The sequence below is a fragment of the Neocloeon triangulifer genome, unplaced genomic scaffold (assembly GCF_031216515.1).
Source record: "Neocloeon triangulifer isolate White Clay Creek 2 clone unplaced genomic scaffold, ASM3121651v1 ptg000014l, whole genome shotgun sequence".
NCBI classification, from domain to species: domain Eukaryota; kingdom Metazoa; phylum Arthropoda; class Insecta; order Ephemeroptera; family Baetidae; genus Neocloeon; species Neocloeon triangulifer.
In genome coordinates, this window is record NW_026775556.1 from 18949800 (window position 1) to 18968102 (window position 18303).

Sequence of the window (18303 nt, forward strand, 5' to 3'; positions counted from 1 at the left end):
AAAAATTTAAATAAAGACCTTAAAAGACCTGAGTAGAAAAATAAATATAATTACATTTAAAAATAATTAATTACATAAAAATATTTTTTAAAGTGTTTGCAATTATAAATACTAAAGCTATTTTGAAGAGTTGCGTGGACGGCCGCAGATTGACTGCATGAATAGTGCATCAAGTGAGCTCAGCTTTGGTTCTCTCGCTCCCGTTTCCTGCCGCTTTTCTTCCGGTCATGAAAAACACAAGAGAGTACCCTTGGCTTGGCTCTCTTATAAATATAAGAAAAAATACTGCATGTGTTATGCGCTAGTCCAGCCGCTCCTCTTTGGCAATGCGTACGCCTCCCTGCGGCCCTCCGTGCTCCATATTTGCATATTATTAAGGGGCTGGTGCCACGATATAATAACATGCGTCGGGGATTAGCCACTTGAGCCGCCGCCGAGCGCAGAGTAATATTTCCGAGGCTTGTTTTGCGCTTTACTTAAAAACTATGCGAGCGTAAAAAGAGGGAAGAAGTGGCGTCGGAAATATATTCTGAGCTTGCAGACGAAAGATTTGCGGCTTGATTATTTTTCTCTTTCCTCCGGAGTAAATTGTCTGGAGATTTTAACGGCTTTGCTGTAAATCAGCACCCTTGAAACTTCACTCCATTTTTTTTTGTGTGAAAGCGAGTGCAAACTTTTTTAATATTCACATGAAGTTTCCAATTTTTGTGACACATTATTGATTTATTAAATGTTGCTCGCAATATTATGTATTTGATATATTTAATTTATTAATTAGTGCAATATAAGAACCTATGAATTTAATTCCGAGATAATTGTAATAAATCCAATGGATTAGTTGAAGTAAATTTATATCTGGTCTTATTGTTAATAAATTAAGAGGCAAAACATGAATTAATATAAATTAAAATTATTAGATTAATTTTTAATCAAAAATTAAACCTAAAACCACCAATTTGATGATATCCATTAAAAATTATATTAATGCATAAAACAAGTTAAAATGTTTAAATATAAGGTTTATAAATTTAAAAAAACATTTATTAATAATTTATATCCACAAATCTGTTTTCATTTAAATTTTTATTAAATATTGTTAACATAATTTAAAGATATGTATTTGTGTGAAGATATTTAGCAAATATAAAATTAATTTTCGTTTCAAACTAAAATGTTGCAGATATACGAGGTCTGGTGCACCCAATCCTGTACGACAAATTAGTGACGGTGACTGCTCGTGTGGATGACACGGTGGTGATTCCGTGCGTGGCCTACGCCAACCCCCGACCCAGCTACAGGTCTGTATTTAATTGTGCCACCCCACGTCTGCGCATGCTACACCATTACATACTATATGTGAAGTACATAACACAGGCGGCTCGTTCAGCCGCGACATTTTAATTAACGCGCGCGACACCCTTAATTGATCACATCGCACGCCCAAATTCGCGATAATTGATTTGCGCCTAACAAGGTCTCTGCAGAGCCGCAATTCGCCGCGTGTGTTCACTGGGCTTGCGATTCACGCGAATAATCTTGCATAACGGGTTTCAGTCTCTGCCAGCTACAGAATTTTGAGCTTAAGGCTAAGAAAATCTAGGGACCAAAATAACTTATTTTTACCATATCATTAGGCGTTTTGAATACTGCGTTGTTTTTCAGAAAAAAAATTATATCAACGGAAGAATAAAAATATTCTTCAACACGGAAAGAAAATTATAATTTGCGCTAAATAAGTTGTTTGTTACATCAAATCTCATATAGAGAGAATAAAAAAGTTTCTTTTTATCTTCATATTTTAAAATGTGTGCTAAATTTCAGATAATTTATTTACTGAACTCTGCTTACGAAACTTTCAAATCGTATAAATTAATCCGTAATTTCGTTACACTAATAGCTTTTATCTCCCAATCCTACTTGCTACAAAGATTTTTCAATTTTTATAATAGTTTATTCCTTAAATTTATTACATTAACTCGTGATGTCAAAGAACTCCGATTTTACTTGTAGAGCTACATAACATTTAATTATCTTATGCATGGGTGAGAATAATATTATGTTTTAATAAATAATAAAGCTATTTTTTATTTATTTAAAAATAGAGTACATAGATATCGAAGGAAACATTGTAATTTTTTACACTTAAATATATAAAATTCAATAAAAATAAATAAATCTAAACAAAATATTTAGCATTAAAACTCCATTGTTGCTTTAAAAAATTTTAAGTTAGTTTAGTTTTAAATTATAAGTGAAATTGTTATCAAATTTAATACTATCAGTATTAGCCTATTACATTGCTTTGTTTAACAAAATTTTTGGGTATAATTATTCTCATTTTGTGCCTATGAAGTATTGAAGATTTCAAAACATAATAAAATCCATTGTAAAATCCGAAAAAATTTGAACTCTTTCCTTAGCTGCCTAAAATTGAGAGACGTCTTTGTTTTTTACTCTCACAACTTGATTTAATTCATAAAGAATGAACGACAATAAATAAATAAATAATAAATATTGAGAAAAAAAACGTATATTTTGCCTAAAATATATTTCAAAAACGCGCCGTTGATGCTTTTTTGCTCTTTTATCGTTGTGCCATTTTCTCTGATGCGCCGACTGTGTTTTTCAATATTTCCCCTCATTTCATTCAATTCACGTAAATGCAGTATTGTTCTCCGGCGTACCGTGTCAGGTCGGCGGCTCTGATTTCCACTTTATTTAGATTGGACAGATGTTGGCGGATGCAAACAATAATCAGATATCGTTCAAGAACTCTCGTGCAAGAGCACAGCGCGGAGCAAATAAATATAAATTCCACTCGAGCGCCGCGTGTTTATACGACGGACGGAGCTGCTCGATTTGCATGCGAACAGATAACCCTTCGGAGCAATCCCGAGACTCCAACACAATCTCGCGCGCGATGTTGCAGCTTTTCTCGAGGGTGGCGAATTTAAAAGACAGCTTTGCCGATGCGGGCATTACCATATTGTGAATAGCCCTCGCGCAACTTTCGCAGTAAAACTCTCATTCCGTCAAGTGCGCGCATACACCTCATTAACATTTTGCCTTTCTTGAACCGTCTCGAGCTTTCCGCACCGTTCGAGCACACTTCTTCCTTTTGCCGCTCCAAATTAAATCCCCAGGCTCCACTATTATACGTTCACCGGTGTTGCCGCAAACTTGAGCACACACAGGAATTTATCTTCATTTGGGCGTGAAATAATTCGGCCCGTTTTTGCTCTCTCGAAACGGACCATGAGTTTTGATGCCCAGCAATCAACTCCAAAATCTGCAAAGAAAAGCACTCCAGGGACATAATATTTTTTATGATCACTGTCATCATCTTGAATGATGAATTCAAATTTCTCTATAATTATGGGCAGACTTTGGTACTTTCCATTTTAAATATGGAAGCATTAAGAATTAATTAAATAAAAGAAAAGAAGAACATTTATTCCAATAGCAAATATATAATAGCTATTAAATATTGGCACTAATGGGAGAGCTCCACAGCAAGTTATAATTACACCTAAAAAATTTCTCAGAAATTTTGTTGGCTTATTCCTTAGATTTTTTTAATAATCACCTTTTATGCTTGTGTGAACAAAAGCATCTTTTTGAAATTACAAACCGCACGTTTGCTATATACATGACAACGAATTACAAATTTAATTAATTTTTTGGGATTACTTAATATGTGAGAGAATTGAAACAAATCATCTAGCTCTTTGTAAAAATTGCCGATTATGAAAACTTCAACAAAGAGTATCAAATTAATTGGAAACCCAAGAATAAAAACAGAACTCTTACAGTCAAGTGAAAAAAAAAACAATTCAACAAAATTTATGTGTTTTTACAACATTTTCACACTTAAATAGATCTTATGCTAATTTAATTTAATGACTGATCCTAACAAAATTTTTAGAAAAACTCCACGATCTAGGGTTGATGGTGCTTTCAATTCAAGTTTTAGCAATTCCATGGTATTATTTGTAGTCGTTTTTCTCCTTTGAAATAATAAACGACTCAAAAACCCATGGTGGAAACGCTGCTCTTTTAATTTCAAATTTTCCAATGTTATTTACTTGAAGGAAATTGAAAAAGTTAGTTTTCATTTTGTCTGTTTATTTTCACCCAACCGAATTTGCAAGGAAAAAAATTCATTTTATCCTCTTGCGGCACCAATTTTCAACGTTCCGCTGTATAAACTCGAAGCACACTCGCAGTGCGCGCCAAGTCGAGTACCTTTTCCAATTAAATTTACGATTATTTGAGCTTGTTTGTCCTTTGCCTCTGCTTTGTGTGGAGGTTGCTGGCTGGCTCTGCTACTAATCCAATAAATGGAATTCTCGCCCGGATTAATCCAGCGGTGCCGAGAGAGAGAGAGTTACACTCCGGAATTTGGTTATTTATTCGGCTTAAAGGGTTGTGTATGTATCACGAGATACAGGGCGGAGTGGCAAATATCAAAATAGTACATCTGCCCGAGAGCAGCGTAATAACAGGGGGCGAAAGACGATTTCGCCGGTGCGGAGGAAGACGACAATAAACTTTGACAGGAGACCTAAAAGTTGCTCCCGCCCAGAGCACAATGGAATATCGCCATTTACGCCAGGATACACTGGAAGGGCCCCAAAGTTTGCAGCAGCAGCAGCGCCCCGAAATTTATTCCCCTTCTCCATTCGAATGACACCAGCGAAGAAAAAATGTGTCACCATCAGAAAAACTTATTTTAACTTTGGCCGTCTCTCCCCTGCTTTGAATGATAGCCAGGACCATTTTTACCGCATTTTTCGGCTGCGCAACTTTTCCGCCCCCTTTGTCTTGACTGAAAGAGGAAAGTTTTGAGTTATGACGAGAAAAATTGTTTCTCATATACAGCTATTTATGGGCAGATCGGCGAAAAACTTTTAAAATTGCACCAAAGTTGCATTACAAGCTGTGATGGGAAATTTATTTTGCAGAATCAACAAGGTGACATTCATCTAAATATTTTATCAGATCCTTTATTCCCTGGAAATAATTCAATTTTTTTCGAACTCAAAATGAATTCTGCCAATTCAAACTTTAATTTAGAAAATTAATTTACATACAAACATTGGTGTATTTATGACTTATTTAATTTTTACAAACAAATAATTTTCTTTTCAATTGAAATATAGACAATAGCTTTTAAAAACTGCAGGTAAATTAAAATCAAAATAATATTACTAAGTAATAATTTTCTAAATAGTGGGCTGAAATAATTGATTTTTACTTGAAATTATTTCCATCATAGTTTTATATTTTGGAAAAATCTTGTTTTATGTAAATTTCAAAATATTTTTAATGATCTAATTTCCTCTCACTTGAGGCTGTATCTGAAAATTAATTGCTAATTACAGAAGCTCGCGGTTTTTCGGGGCTACCCTCTGCAAAAGCTAATATTGTCATAACACAATTTCAGCCGAAATCGACCCAGACAATCTGTTGCTTATCAGCCTGCGGGCATGCAAAGTGCACATATCACGGTTTGCTGTCATGAGAAAAGCCCCCGGAGCATTCGAGGGCGGAAGCTGCGCCTTAAAACAACCCTGCCCGGCAAAGTTCATGCATTTCGCAACTTTCTTCTCTCTCGCATTAGCGGTAGAAAATTCACGCAAGACGCGCGAGATTTATCATTTTAATGCGCGCTGGTAGGAAATTATTAATTGTGGGTTTTCGCGGTCTGGAGGTGCGGCGGCGGCGGCCGTGTTAAAACTTTCGAATTGTTCTCCAACGCTAAATTGCACGTAAAAAGCGACACCGTACTGCGGATTCCGCTAATTTACAGGGCCGGAGACACCTTAAGACCAGAATTAACTTCTTGCGCGTTTCATAAAAATGTGAACGTACGACTTCCGCAATCCCTTGCGTCTCTAATTCATTTGATAATTCCGACCGCGGGGATTTGAGAAAGTTTTCAGACGGTTATTCCCAAACGTTGCATTTACTTCAAATTTCACCTGCGTCTTTATTGCAAGAAATTCTCAAGTTATTTATAAATAACGAAGTGAGCTTCTTATATATTTTTCAAGAATGAGATGTTTTCAAAATAATTGTATACTATTCAACATTTTTTTTCTTTCAATTTACTAATTATACTTGCCAGAAGTTACTGAGATTTTGGTTTAGGTTAACATAATTTTTTATAATTATTGTCAATACCCTCTAATATGTTACGTAAATAAGTTCATTACTTGTTGAAGGGCCAGGTTCTGAAGCCATTTTTTATTTCAAACTGTAAGATTGGAAGGCTAGATTGACCTGACATCAGTTTTGTGAGTATAAAAGTGGAAAATTTAAAAATCAAAAGAATGTTTTAAAAAAATTTAATTTTTCTCAGTTTCATAGCTTGCAATGATTTCCAGTTAATTTTTAATCTTTTTTTCTTCCTAAAATAGAATAATAATTATTAGAGAATTTGAAGGAAGAAGGGAAAATGTGAAAGTCCTGTTTATTTGAGCATTTTCTCTACTCTTTTTTGCAGGTCAGTTTTTCTGTCTTTGTGTCTTTATCAAGTAATTTATCATCAATATTACTGTTCAATAAATTATAATTACATTCTTACGTAATTACATAGCACGAAATAATTTTCTGCCTTATTTGTTTTCCACGAAATTAATCTGAGGATTTATCTTCAGTCTCTAGGCTGCGTCGGGAAAGTTGAGCCCTTTGATGTACAACTTCTAGCTTTTGCACGTTCCTCCTTCTTTACCTGCCTTCCTTCCACACTGCGCTATCCAATTTCCCCAATTTCATTTACTTCCTGCAAGGCCCGGGGAGGCCGATTTAAATTTCAAATGTCTGCCTGCAGCTTAAAGCAGCTTTCAAGTTAGAATTTCATTAGAGCTGCCGGCGGCTACTTGGAGCGGAGCGGCAAATCAGTTGCAATCTTTCCCTGTAAATATAGAAGAGGCCGTGTTTCTCTGCAATAAACATAATCTGATAAAAAAGCCGGCCATAATGCGCGCGAGCTTATTTCTTATTCCTTGTGAGTTTTGTCGGGCACAAAGATACGCTTTTTGCAGCTGTGGGAGAGGAAAAATGCTGGCGGAATACAATGGAGCACTTTTCGATATCACGTACGAAGCAGCGTCCGCCGGCAACAAAACGGACCAGTTTCTTTTTTCTCGATTTCGCCTCAGCGTGATTCTGTCTCGAGTACAAATCGACTACAAAAGAGAAGCCCGAGCTGCACCCGGCATGGTAGAATGTGATTTTTATTGCGAAGCCGCCGCAGAGACGCGAGTTATTAAACGTGGCTCAATTGCACTGGACGCTCTCCGACTGCCCTATGACGTCTGCCACTAGTGGGGATCAGGGATTAAAACTCTGATCCGATGACAATTTGCGAATGCCCAAAATACCCTGAATCTTCACAAAAATCCATACACCCATTTAAAAATATATTTATTTATTAATTTAGACATTCATAATTTTATTACCATTTTTTTTAAATTTTAAATTTTTTGCAATAAACATGCAGAAAAAGAACTTCGATTTTCCAAAACCGTTGGCTTTTTCATTAATAAGTTTTCAAAACTGAAATTAATTGTTACTTTTTAATTTTCCTATGCAATGTTGTATTTTTTCAGACTTTAATCGGTAAAATTTACATAAGCAAAACCTCCTGTTTAAGAAATACCTTTTGAATTTTTTTACATCTAATCTGGTCAATAAATTAATTCAATTCAGTTAAACCTTGCAGAAAAGAGAAGTAAAAATCAACTATTATATATTTTTTTTTCATAATGTGGGTAGGAAGAAAAAAATAATAATAAAACTTTATTATATTTTCATAATTTACCTATTTATTTCTCTTTTTTACTTCCTGTAAGGTTTTTCTTTTCTTCCGACATCCCCTTGTCCTCAAATTGGTCTCGATTCGCTGACTTAGCTGCACGGCCCGTCCGTACTATACCTGATGGCGATATCGAATTAGACGACTCAGGGATCTAGTTGTTGAAAGCTTTATATCTCGTGCTTGCCAGCAGCAATTTCTCTTCTCCACCGGCGAGTGATGATTCAGCTACGGCCAGATCATCTTTTTCTCGTGGCGGATCTCAAGTGGATTAGACTGGACGTTGTTTTCTATCTTTGTCCAATTCGATCAACCCGAAAACATTCCTGTGTGTACTGATTGCCTGCATGATTTTATTAGTTTTCTTCCTTGTTTTCTTTTTCAATTTGCAGCAGCCGCCAATCAGAAGTTTGATATTGCACTTGAAAGAGTTCAGTCAATAACGCGCGATGTATATTGTTTGCTCGAGATCAAATTATATTTTCCTGCACCGGCGGGGCTTCGATCGGAATACAAAAAGAAATGTCTGCACTTTTACCGATTTACGAAGCAGATGAAAAAGAAAATGAATGTTTGCGATGGAGAACTTTGCAAGCTGCTTGTGAGGCAAACTTTCTCCGACTATTTTATTGAAAGTGACACTCAAGTTAGCCTTGTGGTAGCTTTATAAGCTAAATCATTCGGCTCCCTTGCATTTTTAAAAGAGTTTCATTTTTCATCACAATTTCAACTTATTCATGATTATCTATTACTAAAATATTCTCAATTTCAGTCTGAATAAAAATAAAATATGCACAAAGCATTAAGTTTAATTGTAAGCCACAAAATATATAAATATAATAAAAATGCTAACTTGATTGAAGATGACTATTTTTGGCTTAAAAGTAAACAAAAATTCATTAATATTTTAAAACAGGGTTCAATTATCTGAACTATTAGTGATTTTTTTTGCCATCGATCGTTTAATAGCATTTAAAAAAATTAAATATTCAATTATTGAGAGGCAGAAGTTTTTCTAGAACGTCCAGCATCAAACTAAAATTGATACCAGTTTTATAATAAAAGATTGAAACCGGGCGAACCTCGTTTATAATAAAAACAAGATATTTTTCAAGTATCATTCTGGCCAGTTCTAGAAAAATTACTAAATAAATAAATAAATTTTACTACAATATGATTGATTTTTAATTGATGACTTATTGTGTGTTTCAGGTGGTTTCATCGGACAGGTCAAAACCAGCAGGCCAACATCGACGGGTCCGGGCGCATGCTGGTGCGGGAGGGAACCCTTGTCATCCCGAACGTCAAGCAATCGGACGCAGGGTCGTACTTTTGCAACGCGAGTAATTCACAGGGTAGCGAGGTGATGGAGGTCAAACTGGCCGTGAACGCGCCTCTCGCGGTCACCATGCAGCCCAACAGGTCAGAAACAACTTCGATCTCGCAATCTGCGGCAGCCGAACTTGGCCATTACACCGTGATTAATATTTAACCCAGAGCCTCTCCGGCAATTAACGTGTACTCCATGTAATCCTCTGCAATCGAACTCGCCGCACTAAAAGCAAAGTTTGATTGTTCAAAAGAAAACTGATGTAAAAGAAAAACACTTTCGTTTACTTTATTTGTGGAAACGGTTTAGATATAAAATTCAATCAAACCTTTTCGTCCCTTTCATAGATATTGAATAATTGATTTTTAAATTTGGTGTATTTTAAATTTCAATAATTTTTACTGAAAGTGAAATTCATGCTGGCAAAAGGATATTATTATCTAACTAAACAATAGAGTGGAAAACACGTTAATTTTCTATTAAAATGGCATTTCATGGAAGAAGAATTGAAAATTGGATAATTTTGTGCTAAAAAATTATTCATGTTTTGGCAAAACAAAAATCTGCAATTATTTACATAATTTTTATTTTTAAATCTTAAATAATATAATATTCAATACAATTTAAGATTTAATCTATATAAATATTCCTTTAACAGTTTGCGATTATATTTTGAAACCTTTCCTCGATTTCTCGAGACATCTCATTCACCGCACGCAACACCTGTTCTTTTACAGCAGACTGACCGTCGATCTCGGCCGGAGTGCGGAAATTTCTTGTGTGATCAGCGGATTTCCCCACGGCACGCCGATCTGGTTGAAGGACGGCCAGCCACTGCGAATTAGTTCCAGGGTGCGGCTCGCCAGCGCCGACCGGCTGCACCTGGGCGCCGTCTCGAAAGAGGACCGCGGCATGTACCAGTGCGTGGTGCGGAGCGAACACGACATGGCTCAGGGATCGGTGGAACTACGGCTCGGAGGTACAAACACGCACTCAAACTTTTCTCTGCAAATTAAATTTATGATGCATTTGACAGGAGTGAAAGAGTTTAATAGTGGCTTTTAAATTCATATAAAACAGACACGGACATGCGTCTCTCGCTTAAAAAGCAAAACATTAATTTTAAATTTCATTTAGTCTTTTAAAACACGAGACTTTTATTTGTCAACTTTTTTTATAGATTAATTATAATTTTTTTAAATTTTCTGCATTCGGCCAAAGCATTTGTAGAGCTGGAATATTTTTCCACCAGGATAATTATTATTATTATTATTTTCCATTCTTCAATTACATAATTAGATCACTTTGAGATCTCAAAATTTCACAAACAAGTACCTTGTGGAATCGACCTTAGTCACTGAGAAATAATGATATCTGAAAAAGTTCTCATAATCTCAATGTAAATGTTGAGATTTTATGTTTTTCGTTATCTTGGTTTCGTAGTTTTTAAAGAATATTAATCAGGCAGACCTATAGAAGATCCCGAAGATCCCATATAGAGCAATGATAGAAACTCAGTTTTCCCAAATGATCTCGCTTTTATGTTTTCATATATTGTTGGAAGTGACTACAAACTATTGCTATTATATGAAGTATTCAACAAAATTTTTGCAATCATCTCCCTAACTAACTCTGTGTCTCGTTTTCGTTTCTATACAAGCAATAGAAATACTGAAAATGGCTAACTTTCAAAAGTAATTTTTACCATGGCCACAGAAGCTTCCGAGAAGATCTTTTGGTTCATCGTATTTAATTAACTTCAATATATGGTAAAAATTCGCAGAGGGACGTAAAATTGTATGTGGGTAATTTCCCTTATTTCGCTTTTTAAAAGCACTAGCAAATGTAAATAATGACGACGGAAGAAAATTTGCTCGTTAAAAGCCGCCCGCTGTCACAACCTCATTAAACACGGGCAATACCCCTTTTGACAAACAGCGGGTGGTGTTGAAGGGAGAGAAAGAAGAACGCAATTCAGGTGCGTGTAATCAAGATGAGGGATGATGTTTTGCTCGGCGTGTCTCTCTTTCTCGGCGCAACACGCAAATTCGCGGCGGCGCGACAATTAGGCGCGCACAAAAGATCGTCGCCGCATTCGGTGGCGACGGTGCAATTAGCAGGCAGCCAAGGTGTTTTAAAATGTTGACAATGCGGTGGTGCCGCCGCCGCCGCATTCACACAAGATCGTCCTTTGAATTTGTCCTGCTTGTTCTGCGCTCCTGTTGCGCCTGACGTTTCCCCGCGAGCACGGCAAGCCTTTCACGCCGGTGTCAAAAGCGTTTTCTTTCAACTCACTCACACACACACGTGCGCAATGCCAACTTTGCACTTGTGTCAGCTAACTTTTGAAGCCAACCAGCTACTTGACACCCACCGCTTGTTCTCTCTCTCTCTCTCTCGCTGATTGGGCTCCAACTATAGCGTCTCGTTTACGCAATAGGCACCCTGCTCTTCAGCTGTACCCAGCGGGTTGCAGCTTGTATTGTTACAGTTAGTTCTGTAGTTACGAGGATTCCATTCAAATTAACAAAAAAAAAAAATAATAATAATTTCATTATTTACAAAATTTTAGCTATTCGGAAATTGCGTAATTACATTATTTGTTTCTATGAACATAATTCGTTGTGGTAAAAATGCATTTTGACATTTTTAAATAGTTATCGTCAGTTTGAAGGGCCAATAATAAATTTAAAATAAAAAGTGAAATGAGGGTCCAGTTTTTTCCATACAGTAAAGCATTTTTTGTTTTTTGCGCTAGATAGGATTTTCTATAGTTGGAAATTTTTTTTAAATTGTTAATGTTTGCTCTGATGTAACTTTTGAATTGATTACTTGTTGACCGTCGTTGCTTCTATCTTTAGGATTAACTACTGAACATTGAGCAAATCCCGTTCATATAATTTAGATGCTGAATTTGAATAAATAAATATGGGCTTCCTAAAATGAAACAAACGGGAAATTCGGGAAATAATAATATTTAGAAGCGCCTGTCAAAAATTGCAGACGTTGAAACCAAAACAATTTATTTAATGGAAGAAAATCTAGATTTCTGCAGTCCACTTGATGATCTGAAAAATTTATGTTAAGAACACTTAAAATTGTTGGAGGGAGTTTATTTTAAATCAAAACATAACCTTTTTAATACAATATTAATAACTAATCCATGTTGCATAGATCTACATAAGCTCCTGGTTTCCTGGTTATAGCCAAAATTAAAAGACATGTAAATATAATATATGTTATAATATAATCTATTATATACTTATTTATTTTGAGCTTTTAATGACTTCCGTGATTTAACTTTAGTTTTAATATATAATGACAAATTTTTAAATTTTTAAACTGCAATAATAATTAATAAATTATTAAGAAAACTAAAAATTAAATAGCTAGTATTAAATTATTTTTTGTAACGATCTAATTTTGTTTAAGTTATAAATAATTTGTCAACTAATGTGTTATAAAATAGGAAGCTTGAAATGGGAATTAACTTGACATATTGTTTTTAGTCGCGGATTCAATATATTAGATATTATTGTGAATGTACATAAACTATTGAAATTTTTTGGAAAAAAGTGAACAATGCTAGAAATATAGGCTGGGACTTTTTAAAGCAAAACGTAATTAAAATTATGGATCATTTATTTAAAAAAACCAATGTTAATATTTTTCTTAATTCCTTTAACGTATTAACAATATCCTGTCATTGTTATCGTGTTTTGAAGTAAATTCAACCCCTGCACAAAAAGCTCTTTGTTGTTCCCATTGATAACTAATTGAGAGAGTTGCACAAGAATTGATTGTTGGAATGGGGTCACTCGATGCAATGCAAACAGTGGCGAAATGATGCAAAACGCCAGTGGCACGCGAAACCTCAGCAGCCAAACCAAACGAAAACAGGAGCTAATTGCTTGTGTGAATATGTGCGCGTAATGAAGCACGTGTGATGCAAATGGCACTCGATTTGCTTTCAGAGGTGTACCCGCAGCTGGTGTACCGATTCATCGAGCAGACCCTGCAACCGGGGCCGTCGGTGTCGCTGAAATGCAGCGCGTCGGGCAATCCGACCCCACAAATCACCTGGACGCTCGACGGCTTTCCGCTGCCTCATGGAAATGACAGGTGAGTTGAAGCGAACCGACCCGTACCCACCGACCAACCGACACGCAAACAGCGCAATTAATCATTCCACCGCGCGCTGATTTACACGTTTCGCGCTGAACGAATTCAAATTTAGCCTTTTGATATTGGAAAAGTTGCGGGGCTGCAGTTGAAATGTGCTCAGTGACAAGTTTATTTGCCAGCTGTTGATTTCACTTGTGATTTTGCAAATTAGTTTTTATGTTTCAATCATGCCGAACTTTTGCTATAAATTATACATTATAAAACAGGTAGGGAAAATGAGGAAGAGAAATTTTTTTTTTTTAGTTCTCTAATTTGCAGTGATCGTTAAAAAATTTTATTCATATTTTAGTTTCTCTCTAGATATCGTGTTGCTTTAATAACTATAATTTTTTTTCTGAAAGATATTTATTTATATCATTTTTTGGAATTTTGACCATGTTACCTTCAAAACTAAAATGGCAGCACGTAAATAAGACTTAAGACCAATTTTCATTATGAGGAATCAATTTAGAATATTTATATGTAATTTATGATTTTTTTCAATATTGAAAGTTAAAACTTATTGATCCTTAGCAATAGGGAGGAATCAGTACAACAGAATAAACATTCTGTTTTACATTCTAAATACAGTCTCATGTATACATTACTTAATTAATTTAATGAATGAAATGTTTATTCTTCAGTAAAAAATACAAGATTGACTCAAGGATATAAATAATGTAAATTAATATAAAATATTTATTAATAACCATAAAATTTTAAAAAGAAATACTTTAAAAGATAATATTATAAATTCTATTTTATTTTTCTACTTATAATTTATTATTATTTGTATGGGATAAATTAAACTTATTAAAAAGTTTGTAATTTGTTATGTTCTCTTTCATACAAAACCATTACATTTTCTTTCTAAATTATAAATTCCTATTTTATCAATTGAAACATAAATATCTCTGAGCTAAAAGCTTCCCTAATTGTGCTGACAATGAGAGCTTTAAAAATATTAAGATTTCCTCAACATTTTTTAGTCCTCAAAATTAAAAAAAGTGCATTCTAGTAATATCCGCTAATTCAAGTCACAGGGTTAAAGCCAGGCAAGTGAAATCAACAACGGTCGCTTCATTAATTCTGTTTTAAATATTTTCCCAAAAACATTGCGCGTTAAAAATTCAGCTTTTATTCAACGCACAACATTTATTTCGTCCCGCAATTTGCATACTGAGTGGTACGTGCTTTCTGCCTGTCTCACGGCATTTGTATTTCACGTTGGTTTTCAGATTGATGATCGGTCAGTTCGTGAGCGTGTTCGGCGACGTGATCAGCCACGTGAACATTTCATCGGTGCGCGCCGAGGACGGCGGCGAGTACGAGTGCGTGGCCGAAAACCGCGCTGGCACCGACAGGCACTCGGCCAGGCTCAACGTCTACGGTGAGTTTGCATCATTTGCTTGTCATCTGATTTGAGCCGCCGGCGCTGGATATTGTCAGGGAGAATGTGTGTCGCCCACAGAGCAAATCCGACCGCACTACTCTGATAATGACAGTGTGTCCGACTGTGCCGGCCTAAATTTCGCATTGACCGCGACACAGAAACAATTTTCCGATATTAAATATGAATTGCCAATTAATTCAATGGATCTGATGGTGCTTGAAAGGTACCTAAATTTTCAAAATTAAGAACACGTATTTAAATAGTCTCAATAATTTGACATTTTTTTTTAAATGAAAGTATTTAAATAACGAAAAAAAGATCATAGAAATCAAAAGGTTTTCCACTATCACATCTAATTTATATTTAAAAATATTGCAAATTTTGGTTTGAGGGATATTTTGCCGAAATTTATTTATTTTTCCGTCCTCCGTCTTACCCAAGTAAAAGTTGAAATAAATAATAAAAAATCTTATTTTACAATGTTTTCATAGGGTTATTGATCCTCATGAAAGAAGAATTTTAATTTTCTAAATTCTGATTGTCACAGATTTCATTAGTAATTTTTTTTTAAGTAACTTCTGAAATTTTTCTAAAAACCCAATTATTCCATTGATAAAATTTCTTAAAATTATGATAATCATTTAATTATGAAAAAAAAAAAAGATCATCTGAAAAGGCAGGAAGCAAAATGCGACAAGGGTGTCGGTCTGTGTCTGTACAAGAGTGAAAAATTGTTGGTTTTTGTAATCTGGCTCGGTCGGTGTCATTGATTTCCGCGTTAACCCCTCGTGGGTTCTTCAGCTTCATTCTCCCTGCCGGCTTTGCAAATGATCACGTCCCGCCTCTTTTGTTCTTTGTCAAGTGCTCATGGCAAATTAAACATCGGCGGGCGGCCGCTCTTTGTTTCGTGCATATCACCGCTTTTATTGACTGCATTTCACCGCAGACAATGGCGCATTTCCAGCTAATGGTGCTATCAAACTCTCGTTAATAGCCTTGGAGGACGTAGCGCGCGGCTCATACTCATCACTCCCTGCTGACGGACGCTTTTTTTCGTGTGATTTGCGCTGAGCAGCGATTTTTTACTTTTTTGGTCATTCAGTAAGAAAAAACTAACGTTTTTCTTATGTGAAGAATAATATTGAATAACATGTAAATTTTTACTTGATACTTCATGAGACATAATTTTAGTCTTCTAATTTCATGGAAAGATCCTCATTTCAAAATGTTCAGGCTCAATAATATTTTTTAATTGAAATTGATATCATTCTGACAGAAAACCTTTTTTTTCTGTAGTTCTGATTGAAAATTTAATATTTATTATGAGACTAAAATAAAAATAAAACTTATTTTACTGTTGCAATTTTCAATAAAAAAGACATTCCGTGGATTTTTTCTATTTAGAAACTTTCTGGAATATTTTGAGAATATTAACTTTATGGCAACAAATAAATATTATTTTGTTATTTTTTAATTTAGGTTGACTTCAGTAGAATCAACATAGGATTCGCTCGAAAAAGACCATTGTTAAAAAAACCTATAACTGGGATCTTCCGTTAAACACTAAAATTTAAGCCCACAATGTCACACTATTAGAGAAAAATATAGGGATTTTCAACAGTGGCTTTGAAAATGTTAAAAAGAGATTTGCAATATCATTTTTCCAATCACAATACTCAATGTTTGAATTGGAATTCCAAATTTTTTTGCATAAAATTTAAATTTTCTAAATATATACCCTTGGACTAAACTGGGGGGCATTTCATGATAAAATTTCAGTAAATTATAATTTTGATGCCACTGATTAAAGTCATGACTTTCACTTGGCCATTCCAGAACCTAGAATCAAAACAAACAAAATGTCAAAACTAAAGTGAAATTTCATTATGATGTCACTCTGCGTTAAACTGTAACAAAGCCCAGAAGCGGATTACATGGGCCGAGCAATTATCACAATGGCGGGGCGGCGTCAACAATGTTCCCTAATTTCAATTACTGCTCATTGTGGCCCGAAATCAAGGGCTGCTCGCGAGCGTGCATTTATGCAAAACTAGGACAAACGAAGATGCAGCTTGATAATGACGGTGCCACCGCCGGCAATCTAAATACGTTCTGAATGCGCGATCGCGGTCCGTTCGTCCGCCGGTTTGCAGGCGCGCAGCACCAAGTGCCAATTACGCTGCGCCGCCGATAATTGCAGCTGCTCTCTCGCTGTTGTCCCAGTTATGGACTGGTTATTTGGCCATAAATTCGCGCTGCTAATGCGACGAGACAAGAGTCCGGCAGCACACACATCTGCAGCCGTGTTATTAGTGCGGCCGCAATGATCTAATGCGGCCTCATTGTTCTCCTATTGAGAACCGCTGCAAATAATGCTGCTCCCTCGCTAATTCACAATTATTTTTGATCAACTAAGTAAATTTTAATTTAAATTCATAAACATCCTAATAATATGTTATTTATTATTTTTCAACTGAAAATTATTTAATATTCATTTTTCTTTTTTTTAAAGTACTTATCTTGATGCAAAAAATTGATTTCTTATAAATTTATGTCACCCAAACGTTATTTCGTGTATTTATTACATACATTTTCTGCATGAACATTGATGTATAATTAATCGTAAAAATATTATTCAATTCCTTTCTTATATTGACCTCGATCCTGCAAATAACCTAAAACACTATATTTTTAATGACGTGTTGGTCTTATTTTCATTATAGTCGCTGCTAGTAATTAATCCTATTCTTAAATTGACCTCGATCTTGCAACTAAATTTTTTGCAGACCTAAAACACTATATTTTCAATGACATGTTGGTCAAATTAGTCGGAGCTGGTATTAATGCCATTCTTATATTGACCTCGATCCTGCAAATTTTAAGAAACTAAAAATAATAAATATAATATTTTTTAATCTAAAACTGTAGAAGTAATTATTGTGTTCAAGGCAATTTCATTATATTTATTGACATTTTTAAAGCACTTTCAGTTCTTTCATCCACTTCATTCTGCTGGGCTACAGTCTTGAAATATCTAAAGAAGCCAATGTTGTGTTCCCTTGACAATTAATTTCAATCAACATCAAATGACGTGAAAAACGCGCTGCCTTACTTTTTTTGACCAGCCATGGTAGTGCGGTGTGTTTTTCAACGTGAGCATTATTTTCCCGGCCTTACTGCTGCTTCCTGCTACACGTTTCTATACTCAACAAGAGGCTTAATTGCACCGGCAAGTCGGCCGCAGCCAGCAAGGCCTGCCAAGCAAGAGTAATGAAAGACCAATGACGAAACAGAGAGAGAAGGGCTGCGTTCGACGTAAGGCAGTTTTTTCCCGATCGCAACCACCGAGATGGAAAATAATTATTGATGAAAAATGGAGGCAGGCCAATTATTTGGGTCAGGGGACTTTAATTCTTCCCGTTTCTATTGTGAAAGGCCAAAAAGGTGGCAATTTTTATTACATATAGAAATTTAATTTTTCCACTTTTATATTAGGATTTTTTTTCTAATAATCAATAATTTTATTCTTATTTTGGTAGCACTTGATTCATAAATAAATTGTTGAAAAATATTTATCACCAGTAGAGACCAAAA

At 35.2% G+C, this 18303-nt stretch overlaps 1 protein-coding gene across 13 annotated transcripts in view; it reads left to right on the top strand.

Moving 5' to 3' along the window:
• LOC132200125 (cell adhesion molecule Dscam2-like) overlaps positions 1-18303 on the top strand; it is a 137053-nt gene that overhangs the window by 86523 nt on the left and 32227 nt on the right. For 11 of the 13 annotated variants that reach the window (XR_009442148.1, XM_059625339.1, XM_059625343.1 and 8 more), the window contains exons 5-9: positions 1181-1298; positions 9035-9244; positions 9890-10131; positions 13127-13274; positions 14555-14706. Coding sequence is in view for 12 of the 13 variants with exons in the window: in XM_059625339.1 (XP_059481322.1) it covers positions 1181-1298; positions 9035-9244; positions 9890-10131; positions 13127-13274; positions 14555-14706 (870 nt within the window). In the remaining variant the exon portion in view is untranslated. The remainder of the gene's footprint in view (positions 1-1180; positions 1299-9034; positions 9245-9889; positions 10132-13126; positions 13275-14554; positions 14707-18303) is intronic. The other 2 variants (XM_059625340.1, XM_059625342.1) reach the window with 1 other exon arrangement.